This window comes from Macrosteles quadrilineatus, unplaced genomic scaffold, assembly GCF_028750875.1.
Source record: "Macrosteles quadrilineatus isolate MER2022 unplaced genomic scaffold, UCM_ALF_1.0 Scaffold_8__2_contigs__length_117827958, whole genome shotgun sequence".
Lineage (NCBI taxonomy): Eukaryota > Metazoa > Arthropoda > Insecta > Hemiptera > Cicadellidae > Macrosteles > Macrosteles quadrilineatus.
Genome location: NW_026542601.1, coordinates 33946841 through 33960885, shown reverse-complemented (window position 1 = coordinate 33960885; position 14045 = coordinate 33946841). Strand labels below are relative to the sequence as shown.

Genomic DNA, 14045 nt, shown 5'->3' with positions numbered 1-14045 from the left:
CACCTTCAAATTTGTGAGTTGCTGATTCAATTCCAAGCAAGATCAATAAATTTCTGGATTTAAAAGCATTTTTTCATTTGAGCCATCAATTAATCTATCCACCAAAAAATTGATTTTAGATAGGAACAAAACCACATTCTGGACTATTCCCTTTCCAAAAAACTTTTAAAAGTCCCAATAGATTAACAAACAAAAATAAACAACCTTGTACCTAATAATTGAGTAAGTAGGCCTACATTATAACAGAAACTCAAATACAACCGGTGTAGTAAACCTTTTCTAGAATGTGATGAGCATTTTCCATCAGAGTAATGCACGTTGGTAAATTCCAATAAAGTTGCACTTTACGTCCCACGGGATTGCACACTAAGGTTCTCTTTGCAGTGACAGCAGCAAGGCATATATTATCCTGTGCACTAACATATTCTCTTGTTTAACTTCAAACATTGTCTCTTGAGCCTCCAATGTCAAAGAGGATGTTTGAATTTGTAATATTGACTTTGGGTTCCTTCATTCATTGACACAGACTTCCCTAGTGATGTTTATGATTCCATCTCTATTAAAATGGATTGTCATACAAAATACATGACGAAAACTACAAACATTTTTGGAAACCCATGACTACTTCGAAAGATACAGTTAGAACAAAACTATTCATCAGTAGGTATCATTTGTAAAGATATACAGGGTGGTAAAAAAGTCCCAGGACAGTTAAATATTTTAAAAAATAATGCAGATAGAGCTACAATACTTGGTACAAAGTTACAGGGCATAAAACTCTATTTTAAAACATATTCAGTGATCCAATAACTCTTCAGGGGGACGGCCCACAAGGAGTCGGAAGAAAATCTTAAATGGAAGCATAGGTCAATATGCACATCAAATTAAAGGTCTTCACTAGTAGATTACGATGCCGTAAATTCAAGCTCAAAAGAATCCCTGAGTAAAAAATGGCAGTCGTTCAAAGATTCAAAATGGCGGATTCAAGAAATCTTTGAACATCTGCCATTTTGCGCAGGATGAACCTTTTGAAGTGCGGTTTGCGGCATTGTATTCTACTAAAAAAGACCTTTAATTTGATGTGCAAATTGACCTATGCTTCTATTTAAGATTTTCTTCCGACTCCTTGTGGGCCGTCCCCCTGAAGAGTTATTGGGATCACTGAATATGTATTAAAATAGAGTTTTATGCCTTGTAACTTTTTACCAAGTATTGTAGCTCTATCTACATTATTTTTTAAAATATTTAACTGTCCTGGGCTTTTTTTACCACCCTGTATTATGATATTAATTATAGAAAGTGTTAAGAAACAATTTCAATAAACTACATCAGCAATCTGATACATACTTTCTTCCATTAGCTTGTTAACATCATGGGTAAGCTGTGGGAGTAACCATTTTAAGAAATTGAAGATTCTTCACTAGATTAATTTAAGAGCTTTTCTTACATTTCATATTCACTATTTGAAAATGAATTGGCTATATATGATTTTTGGGGGGTGATTGATTTTATAGAGATAAAAATTCAGTCATAGTATAAAATGTCAAGAGATACATCCTTAAACTATAGTTCGGCTGCTTAGAAAACGACCTGCACGCTAATGCTAAACCAAACCACTTTAAAATATATAAATGCTAGAGGAGGTCGCTTTCTAAGCGGCCGAACTATAGCTACAACTTTTACATTGATTGACAATGAAATATGACTATCAATAATCAATAGTAAATCTAAGTGGTACGCTATTCATAGTGATTTCATTGGCTAAATAAAATGCATAAAATGTCTAACCCAGGAAAATTTGGATTTTTTTTACCGTTGTGAACAAATATTTTTAATGCCAGGTTCTTACCTTGTTGCTGCTACAATACTCCACTCACAAAATTTAGGCGATTTTAGGGGAAGAAATAAAAAAAGTAGAGGGGGAACTTCCCTTCAAACAGCCTATGTTTTGTGAACGGAGTATATTTTATAATAAATAGCTTTTAGACTGTCACATAATTAATATTACTTGACCCCTCCTTATTGGCTGTGAAGATGAAGAGGGTAATATCGGAGTCAAGAGGGTGTCTTGAGAGCTGACAGGGGTGGAGAGAGAGGGGGGGGGTGTGATTATATTACAGTGTACAGCAGACAATGTAGTGGCAATATGTGATTAGGGTCGCACCTGAGCCCTGTCTTGTTATTACATGTAAATTAGGCTGTCATTGAACAGCTGATTGTTGTCAAGAGGGTGTCTTGAGAGCTGACAGTGGTGTAGAGGGGGGGGGTCTGATTATATTACAGTGTTCAACAGACAATGTAGTGGCAATATGTGATTAGGGCCGCACCTGAGCCCTGTCTTGTTATTACATGTAAATTAGGCTGTCATTGTACAGCTGATTGTTGTTGAATTACCTACAGAAAGGAATCAGTTTAGCATTAAGAAATTAAGTAAAACCATTGACTATTGGATACAGAAGAAGACATCCCATCTCCCATCTATATGGATCAGCTGTCGCCAATTTTTTACTAAAATAGAACGTAGTTGTGTGAGCCAGTCACAGATTGCGCTAGTGTCTAAAACTCTGTACCTTATTTTTTGTTACTGACATAGTTGCTGGGTCACAACAGTTGCTATAGCTCATTAAGTCATTCCATCAGTTTGACTTGGTAAAAACCATCGTGTAATCGGCATAAATCAGTAATTTAGATCAGCGCAATCTGTAGGTGGCTCACATCAACTAAGACAAATTTGATTAAAAACCTGACTACAACTTTAACATGGGGATGGAATGTCTAGTTAAAACATACATCCTTTAGAGATTGGATATCTTTATGAATCAGATGTGAGTTGACTTTTGTTTTTACTGTATTTATTTTTATTTTACCATCTTCAAAACGTCAAAGAATTAATAATACCCTCATCGCAGCAAACCAGCAGACTAAGCCTTTCATTTGCTTAATTTAGAAATTTGAAATTGGCAAAATTTGAAATTTCTCTGTTACAATAACCGTACAAAAATACAAATAAATTATTTGGTTTTAAGTCCACAAAATAGTTTAGAGATGCATTGGGACCAATTTGTACCCTGTAACCCCTGATCATGCTGGTTCACAAACTCGTTCAAATAATAATGAAGGTTTACACGATTGTACAAAATTTAATTTAAATAGGACCATTTTTACCTGAATTATCGTGCAAACGGACACGTATATAAAAATATGAATTTGAACGGATAGTGATTTTTGGACTCTGGGGATATTAAAATGAAAAAGTAAATCAGTATCGGGTCCAAGTCTTACCATGAGATCTACGGTAATAGCTTATTCCGTGTGTGGGAAACTGGTTAAAACTATAAATTTGTCAATTATTGCCTGCCCCGGGTATTACAACTAAAGACCAAAGAGGGAACTGTAACATTAGGCTTAAAATTAGAAAAATGTTTTTCTACATCAACGCACACACAATGACAACAGGCTATGAAAACTATGCCGAAACAAGTTCCTATTCTTTAATTGAATGTATACTACGTTTTGGAAAAACATTTTGGGGGACCTGTTTTCCAAATAATCTGTGGGAAAGGGCAGTACTGCTTCAAAAATGAAAAACAATAATGCCATCTTCAGAGAAGTCATATTTTATCACTGTAAGTATTCCACCTTCTTCAGGAATAAAGTGTACATACATGAAATTTCAAATCAAACGATACTATTCTGTTTGAAAATCAACGTACTATTTGAGACAAACCAACCTGTGGGCCGTTTTCATCGTAGTCTCGATGCAGGCGTGACGTGGGTCCACGGCCACTCTTGAGCGAGTTTGAACGTGCTCTATCATCAATCAGGAAGATTTCTGTGAGCACGATTGCACTGAAGACTGCGAAGAAGATGACCACAATGAAGAAGCTCAAATTTGCTCTATCTCGCGCGATAGATTTTCGGAACGATCGGCCCATTTCTCACATCTGCGAACAAAAAAGATCACTTCACACCTTGTATTAAAAACTTGTGAAACGAATATATAGAGTTGAATCAAACATAAAAAGTTTCTATATCATTCAAATTGGTCATCTCAATACATATTAAAAGTAGGACAATGCTTTTCTTGGACAAATTCTAAGGAAACTCTATAAACTAAACTATGTTAACTAAAAGAATTTTTGATCAAGAATTTAGACCGATCGTCTAAAATTACAATTTTCCCAAGATTTTTACAATCATAAATTCCATAGAAAATTCCATACAGTTACATACATCCCTGTTGTAATTAAAGAAGTGACGAATTTTGAAAAGACCAAGAGTACAAAACCAACGACATTTAAAATATGATTGCACAGATGAAAGCTGAAAGCCCAAGACATTTAAATGCTAACTGAGAAACTGTAATTTTCCGCCTCTTACGCCTTCCCTCTTGTTATTTGGCAACTCGCATCGTTGTGGCTTCTTCATTTGTTTGGCAGAGTGTTGATGTTGCTTCAAACTCTATGATTTTATGTTTTTATAAGTATAAATGGTTTGGATAATTAACAAAAAAAATACAAATAATAATACAATTATAAACCTCTGGCGTAATGGGGTATTTATAAAAAGAGAATCAGCAGAGAATACGTGTTGCTGGTCCATTTGTACCCAATGATTATAGACAGCTGGGTTTTGAGGTGTAATTTGAAATTGATAAAAAAAACATCCAAAGATATTTTTTTAAACTACAGGGTAGCATTATTTTCTTAGGAAGCATGCTAAATTCTTTGAATGCATATTAGGCCTACTTTCTAAATAGTTTTGTTCTAAACTGAAATGCATGATTTACCAACTAAATAAATTTAAAGCAATATTAATTAGATTATATATATACAAATTAGTTTAAAATCTTTTGGGGTTTAAACAAATTTGTAAATTTTCTGACCACTCTTAAATAAATATCCAATATTAATAGGAAAGCATCTTATATTAAAAAACTTTTGCAAAACATTTTTGACAGCTAGCCTGACCATACTACTGAACCGAATTGCACACGGTTGGTACCAAATTAAAGATGTTTTCCTGTGGATGTGCAGAATCCCTTTATAAATTAAAATATGATCAAAAATATGTATAAAAATTAATTTAAAATAAAAAAATGAGCATAGGCCTTATGGGTTGCCATGCTGGTGACAAAACAACAACAAAATATAAACAGAAAATCAAAACCACATGAATAAATTCCAATCGAATGTTTTATTTTTACTGGACAACGTGGGGTAAAAATAGAGAAGTCTGTAAATTACATAATATTTTTTGTCAAGTTTTCGCCGACTGGCGACCTCTAGTATATATTACATGAATAATCCCAAAAATATAAAAAGTAAACCCATGCTAATATAAGTTTAGAAATAAAATTAACTGTAAATTACTTGAATTATTTTCCATTTAAGGTTTTTAATATGACGAGGGGTGGGGACCTTTGCTCTTTGATTTGATCAATATAGCCTAAGATGAAGTTGGTAAATTGCTGCAATTCTTTTTGTTATTTTGAAAGATACGCCAAACTAAAACTTCATTGGTCTAAAAATCTTTCAAAAATAGTCAAAATTCAAAAATAGTCTAAATATGCATTTTCTGTTGTAGAAATTAAAATTAATTTTATAATAGTGGCCACCAATCTACTGATAAAATACAGAAGCCAATATTACATATTAATCAAAAAAATTTACTTTATACAACACTCAATAATTATGTGCAGAGAAATAATTTAATCTCAATGAAAATGTCTGCTCAATTATTAATAACATCTCAATTTGTTGTTTAGGGTGAAGTTTTCAGGTATTTATGCACAAGCTAAAAAAATGTATACATTTTCAAAAATGTCAAATCAGTCCAAGTATTTGATTTGGTTGCAATACTTTTCAAATAGGCTAACTGATAACTTTTACACTTCTAGAAAGAACGAACGACCCCTCTCAAGTAGAAGGCAATAATATGACCTAATGTATTGTTGTCCAAAGTTAAGTTTTCTACATTTTTGTAATTGGGTTTCCAGCTATAATACGTCCAGATTTATTACTTACATTTAAACATGTTTCAGACTATTAAAAAACACAAATTGAATATTTCCATGTATGTTATAATTACTCGTAGCATATTACTTATTAGTATTACACAATATTTTAGTTATCGCACCAATACTACAAAACGTTTCAATACTCTCTGTAAAACACCTCTCCTGATGAAATTCAATCATGCTAGTAAAAAAAACAGCAGTAAAAAACTTCCAATATAAATGCAGATAAATTTCAAAGCGTTTAAGAGCCTTTGAACAGGCAGTGATTGAAAATTCGACCCTTTGTAAAAGGACCTTTGACACACTGTTCTTCTTTGCCGGTTTTACTAAAGGATCACCTCTATTTGGCCACTGTTCAGTTTTCATGAGTAAAATATGAGCAATTTAGTACAATACCGATAAAAATGAAATGGAACTTGTAGTACTGTACTTATCTCATATTACTTGAAAGCTCAATATAATTGTTGTACAGTCCTAATAGTGTTTTATATATTTTTCAATAATCCAGGATTAGAGTTTAAATGGCTTTATTTTTTTACAAATTTCCAATTTATATAATATGCTTTAGTTTACCCTTATTTATAGATATATTTTTATCAATTTCAGCATATTTATTTCATAGTGTATGATACAATTGATGTTTAAAAAAAAAACGTATTATCCTTCCATGTAGCTGCAAACCTAAGTACTCGTTAAATTGAATGTTATTTAATTGAGAAATAAATGTGACAAGTTTAAGGAAGTATTTTAGTCAAAATAAAATCTAGTCAGACAAATGGAAATTCGCTTAGTCTGCAGGTTTGATGCGGCGGGGTATTATTACGTTACGATGTGTAGTAGGTATGTCGTTAAATTATGAGTTAGGCCTATGTGACGTCCAAATGAGCTTTATACAATGTTCAGTCTTAAAATTAATGGTGATGCTGAATGAGTTTAGTTGAAATTCTTTGAATCAAAGAATTTTCCTTTGATTTTAGAAGTAAGAACTTAGAAATTTTGATATTAGTTCATGGAGATCAGCCAAGCTAATTTATGAACTGTCAAAAGTGCCTCAAACTTTTTCAGAATCAAAAGGTGAAATCCCATATTAGGACCATTAAATTAGTTAGATTAGGTTGTTGTAAACGTAGCAAGTTAATTTGATTGTTCTATTTATCAAATGAGGAAAAACATGAAAAATAAGTAAAATCACAAAACAATCCTGTAGTTTTAACACTGATCTTCAATAAAAAAGTACTTTCCAAAACAATGGGTAATATCCATGTTTCACAATCTACAGCCCAAACTCCTATATTAAATATTTGATTTGCAAACAAGTTCGCATACCTCTTGTTCAAACAGGATGGAATGAAAATATTCATTTCACTAGAACAAAGGAGTAGTAATAAGAGATTCAATTATGTATTGTTCCGTTGAAATATTGGGAAGCATTCAGAGCCTTTTGTGTTTAGGCCATTCTTTCTGTCAGTGATCTATGGGATTGTTCAAAAAATTCAAATTGTGTCTTTATTTGGATGTTTTTCATCCTGCATCATTTTACGCTGTATATGAATTTTAGAATTTTAATAGTATATTTCGTACCTAGGGCCGAAAACTAACTTCGTCTCGAACTTAAAACCCATCTCGAGCCGGCAAAACCATTTCGGTCCGTGGTACGAACACTATTTTTCACCACACTATACCACTATTACCACTAATAGTGCACACTGTCATCACAATAACAACTTTAAGGTTATTATGTGAAGAACGGAAAGTAAATAAAGAAACGTCTTGTAACACTGAAAATATATATATTTACGCTTATAATGTTACTCACAAGACGGTAAATATACAAAAAAGGTGGTAAGTGGTGATCGATTTCGATTGGACACTCCAATCATCATCAGACCCAGACCCAATAGGCGAATGTATATTCACTCAATCAATCAAACTGGTGACTAAGGTACAGGAGTAATATTCCTTACCCTGTGGTATTAGATTAAAAAAGACGTGCATCCAACTTATTAATCTTAACATGTTTAAGACCAGAGCATATCAAACATGTGTGGATGGTTAAGACTTAAAATTCAAGTTCAAACTATGGTATTTTTTATTTATTGGTATTTAAATTAATTTGATAAAACAGTAGCTATTGCCTTTTGGCTGAGTTTTTCCTCGAGTAGAAGGCAACAATAAGGTAATAACAACTTTTAATTATCACGTTTTGAATCTGGAATAAAAAATAATATTAAACTAACTGTACACACTATTCTAAAATTTTCTTTTTCTAAGAAAACGCAGGAAACCTATGGAGGTCTTGGAAAAACCTAAGAAGGTTTTTCCAGGACGTGATTGAGCCATGCGAACGAGCTCACTTACGAAGTTAAACGGGGCAAAGCCTGCGGGTACAGCTAGTCTACTATAAAAAGTATACTATAAAAATATACTAAAAAAATAATATACTATAAGATTACATCAAGTGTTTTCCTACACTACTGAAGCAGAAAATCTGTACCCATTAAAACGCCGTCACACAAATCCAATACCACAAACCAAACTCTAAAACCCACCACAATCCCCAGTGGTTTCAAGCAAACTTTTATTTCATACAATTTACACTGGAAAATGCAATACAATATTAATATTCAATCTAAATATATGTCTATGATTATTATCGACACTTAGTTTCATTTGTTAAACATACTTAAGGGGTGTAAAATCTCAAACTACCAATAACAGTAAAAAAATTTCATTACAAAATATTCTACATCACTAATTATGTAAAAAAAAAACTACCAACAAGTTTCTGTTTTGTTAAAATTATTCAATAAAATTACATCCCAGAAACCATTGGTGAATTGACAAATAACAGCATGTATTGCTAAATAAAAAACAGATTTGTCGAGTGTCTAAGTGAAAAATGTGTCTAAATAATGCAATAGTTTTGGATTGTGGTTTATCCACCCTAAAAGCCCTTGAAAAAATATCTCTATATTCCGCGTGTATAACTCAATTATTTACTAAATAATTCAAAGCCCAAGTAAGATTTCTGCATTACAAATTTTTACTGTAGCATACAAACCAAAACTCGGTACAATTTCCTTCAAGATAGTCTGTCTGTGAGAATAATGGTGTTAAAACTTTGCAAAAGATTTAGAGCTAAGTATTTCGGAAACAGAGAAATATAAAATGTTTTGAGGAGGATAAAAACTTCAAGCTTGAAGCGATTCTCGCGAGATCGACTAAAGTATTTCCCAGTTCCGAAGTTTCTTATCTGAAAATAGCAGAAGTTTTTGTCTCCTTGCCTTGGGGCCCTAAATTATTTATTCCTCTTCAAATCACGTTTGCCAGAACCCCTTAAATAATTTGGGGCCTTGGGAGAAACATATTGTTCAATTGTAGTGTTTATAACTAGACAAAAGATTTCAGAATTTAGTTGTTGGTTTAACCATAGATTAAATATACTTCCTTGTTTAACTTAATCTGTTAAAATATTTATCTCCAAACGAAGAGAAAGAAACCATTGCAATTGTTTTATTGGATAACTTTGAATGCCTACATCAGTTGATATTCCTTTCTCTGAAATAAAACTGTTTTAGTGCATAACATGTGACTATGTTACTGTAATGTTTTCCTTAACATGAGCATTTTTATCAACTACTATAAGGCTTGGCCCAAAAACTAATAGATTTTTAGAGATAAATTCCTCGAAGCGAACGTTATAAAATGATTTCCACAACAGTAATAGAATTCTGGATAACAGTATTGTTGATTTGGATCATCCTCTTCTCCTTAATATATTCTTTCAATATTTAATGTGTAAATTTATAATTTATGAAACAATGAAATAACACATTTTAACCTCTACAATTATCAAACTACTTTCACTACTCTTATATTATATTGAGCTTAATTTATTTTAATGTTATTAAGTCAGACAGAACATACAGACAGGCAGGTAATCTACCATCCCTAACCTTCCAAAATCCTTCCTAATCCTCCTGAATCCTTGTCAGCAAATAATTTAAGTTAATTAAACGTTGAAATTACATTTATATCCTGCGAGATTATTATTCAGTTTTTTAGCTAATGTATTCTTTTAACCTGTACTTAAATAATATAAGGTTTAAAAAAACCTGATCTTTGTTGACCAATTCATAATTTTGTAAAAATAAACATTATACTTTCTAGTTCTTCTTGTTTAGGCTATGTGGCTTATTCATGTTGTCTCATAATTTTCAAGAACTACATAATATTGTTTCAAGAATTGCAATCGTAGGGCTTTTTTCAAAAACCCCTCGGCAGAGTGTTTACAAAATAATGTGAAGGGTTGTATAACTATTCGCAATTTTGGTTATACACAATTCAACCTGCTTGCCTATACTAATAATAATAACATAGTACAAGGTTAATAAAACTTCATTCCAAAAACAAAATCTCAATGAATCTTATCATTACAACGTTGGTATCAAGATTAACTCTACCAAAAATGTAGTAAAATTTGGAAATAAACATAAGAGAGAACCCTGTAAGAAATAGTTATTAAAGTTCATTATCACACGTATTTCTTGAAATATTTAATGACAAATATATCAGAAATATTAAAGCTATGAACAAAATAATTTCAAAACTCTCGTGGAAAAGAGCTGTAAAAATACTTATTACTGACAAGCGCTTTCAGTTTCATAGGTTACCCAGGGGGAAGGAAATATTTCAGTGATGGGACATCGTTCCCACAGCAATAATTAATTTTCTTCCGAAACCATTTATCATCAGAACAAGCCTGACACTAGAGGATCCACAAGTTTTATATTATACTTAAACTGAAGTATTCTATACTTCGAAATATAATAAATGTATGTACTTTTTCCTTCGTAGCACCATATTTAAAAAAATCATAGCATCTCCTTTCTTTGTAGACTATACTTTTTGTTCGTGGCGTAATAATACTCTACACTTTTAATATAATATCAAATACTAAATACTATTCTTATTTCCACAGTGACATTGGTACTCTATGTTTCGTAGCATAATACTGTACCCGTCAAAGCATTTCAAGTAAATAAAAACAGTTTTAAGCCTATCGCGTATACAGTACTTTTGACATGTAACGAAAACCATTACTAAATCAGTGTTTTTCAAACCTTACTTTGTCCAATCTTAATTTTCACTCCAGCTAGTACTACTTTTTTGGATTTTAAATTTACGTTTAAGTAGAGGTTACGTAAACTTAGATGTACACTATTACACTCTCCAAAGTTTACTTTTTTTCTATAAATAAGCAAATTGTGTTGTTATCAAATTATTATGTCATCGAACAATGAAGAATTTTTTTATCTTCTATATTAGTGGTTTAATATCTGAAAGAAATTGTACATAAAGTCACGAAAATAAATATAAAAGAATGCATGTACAAATATATTATACAGCCAAGCCAGGTGATTAAACAGGGCCATGAAGAATATTCAACGTCTGTAGGCTGACGAAGTTTGGCAGAAACGAAGTTAGTTAAACTTCATTTAATAAACGAAGTTGTGCAGCATTCAGGTGTTTGATGAAGAGCAATTAACTTTTAATTTTCCTTCCCCTTTCAAAAAGTCAAATATTAATGATTTTTTACTTTTTAAAACATTTCAAAGTTGCAATTGTACAGTATTATTTCTAATTTTTAGTTCCTACATTTCTTCAAAAATTTTAAATTGCTCTAAATTGTAAAAGGTATTTATGATAATGGATACATTACTATGTAAGAAAAGTATGGAGTTATAAATTAAACTATTTTTTTTTACACTGAATAACATAGCTACACCTTGAATTAAGTTCATTAAATTCATGCAAGGAAAATTGAAAAAAGAAAATCCATACAGTTTACTTTTATTGACGGATGATTTTAAAATAGTGTTTTTGATCAATGGGGCCATCAGAATTAAAAATTAAATCGGCCCTGGGTGTAAGTTTAACTATGTCACTTAAGATAATAGCTTTCTTTCTTTTAGAGGAAATTTGCTAATAACAAAACAGACAAAAGAAAAAAATATTAAGTTACAATATACCCATAAACATGAACTTTACTTAATCCAAACAGATACATTTAACACAGTTTGAAAAAGTATAGCCATTTAGGCTAGGAATGTTTAACTGTTAACTAGGCAGTTTTTGTAAGGCACACGTGGACGGGCAAATACAAAGTATAAAGGCCGCCAACCCCTTTGTTAAAAAGAATAATGAAAAGCATTACCGTATATATTATTATGTTTTCGAATTATATAAAACATTTCTGAAGTTTGTGTTCATCTAACACTTGAATTTATAAACATAATTAATATTTTATAGCCATTAAAACATTTTACCGTATTGATTATATCTGATAAATGTTCAATCTTATAATACCATGTTTTATGAAAATGTAATAATGTTCATTTTTCCATAAGATACGAACAGCGATCAAAGTTTCCGGGAAGTAACAATTAATAAGAAACTTCATCTTTCGAAACTTTTGACTGCACTTATTTCAGTTTAAGTTTTTATGGATACTTAGGGAGTTTTAGCCTTCTCATGCATTAAGCTTGTTAGACATTTTTGTAGATATTTTCGCATTCATCACTTCTACTTTCTTCAATCTAAATATCCTACTAATATTATAAATGAGAAAGTTTGGATGTATGGATGTATGTATGGATGTATGTTTGTGACAAGTGAACGCATTAACCACTGGATGGATTTTGCTGAAATTTGGCATGATGATAGCTCATATTCCCGATTAACATATAGGCATATTCTTATCTCAAAAATCCTTTTGGGCTCCGCCCCAGTGGCTCTATAGTTCCCCATGTTAACCTTATGAGTATTCATATTAAAAGGGAATTAAATAATTTAGTCAGCTGTTTCAACTAAAAAGTTGATTCTATGATATGCAAAAGCATTAAAAACTTACAAGGATTACCGACAGGGTGCAGCACTATTATTTTAGCGAATTTCCCTATAGGGAAGTAGCTATTACCGTAGGTCTCATGGTAAGACCTAAGCCCGGGACCGATTTACTTTTTCATTTTGATGTCCCCAGAGGCCAAAAACACCATTCGTTCAAATTTTTATATATCTATATATAGAGATATATATATATATATATGTGTGTGTGTGTGTGTGTGTGTGTGTCCATCCGCACGATAACTTGAGTAATTTTGGTCCGATTTTGATAAAATTTGGTTTGAAGGTGTAAGGCGGGATAAACTTGAATGAGTTCGCGAACCAGCATGATCGGACTATGGGAACGGGGGTTTATGGGGGGTTTTATGGGGTAAAAATAGGTTTTTCCCATTTTTGACCCTAAAAACACAAAATTTCACAATTTCTTTTTAAACCATTTTGTAGAGCTTAAAAAAACAAATAATTTAGTATATTGAAGCGTTATTATGCGCCTAATTGTTACGGAGAAAATTCTAAAAAATTGTAATTTTAAAATTCCCATGTTATTCTTATGGAGAATAAGTCAACTGTTGTAGTTTGCTTGTTTATGAACATATTTTGATCGATTTTGGAAAATACTTTTATTTCTTACTAAACTATTATCATTTTATAAAAAAAATCTTTTTTACCCTCCCTGTTGCAGCAAACCTAAGTACTCGTTAAACTAATTCTATTTAAATAGGAAATAAATGTGCTATTTTTATGGAGGCATTTTAGTGTAAATCCAATCAGGTTAATGGAAATTCGCTTAGTCTGCAGGTTTGCTGCGGCGGGGGTATTTTATAAATCTATGACAACAGCTAATTTGCAACCAAAAGGTGAGTGAGCGTAGCGAACGAACTTCATCCTGGAGGCGAGTTAGCGTAGCGAACGAGCTAACCTGAAGGCAAGTGAGCGCAGCAAACGAACTTCAACCAGGACGTGATTGAGCCATGCGAACGAGCTCACTTATGAAGTAAAACGGGGCAAAGCCCGCGGGTACAGCTGAGTGAGCGTAGCGAACAAACTTCAACCTGGAGGCGAGTTAGCTTAGCGAACGAGCTCCATTCTAAAGGTGAGTGAGCGTAGCGAACGAACTTCA

At 32.1% G+C, this 14045-nt stretch overlaps 1 protein-coding gene across 1 annotated transcript in view; it reads right to left on the bottom strand.

Moving 5' to 3' along the window:
• LOC129001015 (uncharacterized) overlaps nt 1-14045 on the bottom strand; it is a 57217-nt gene that overhangs the window by 25322 nt on the left and 17850 nt on the right. The window contains exon 2 of the mRNA XM_054428146.1: nt 3732-3944. Within this exon, the coding sequence (XP_054284121.1) occupies nt 3732-3935 (204 nt within the window). The 5' untranslated portion in view covers nt 3936-3944. The remainder of the gene's footprint in view (nt 1-3731; nt 3945-14045) is intronic.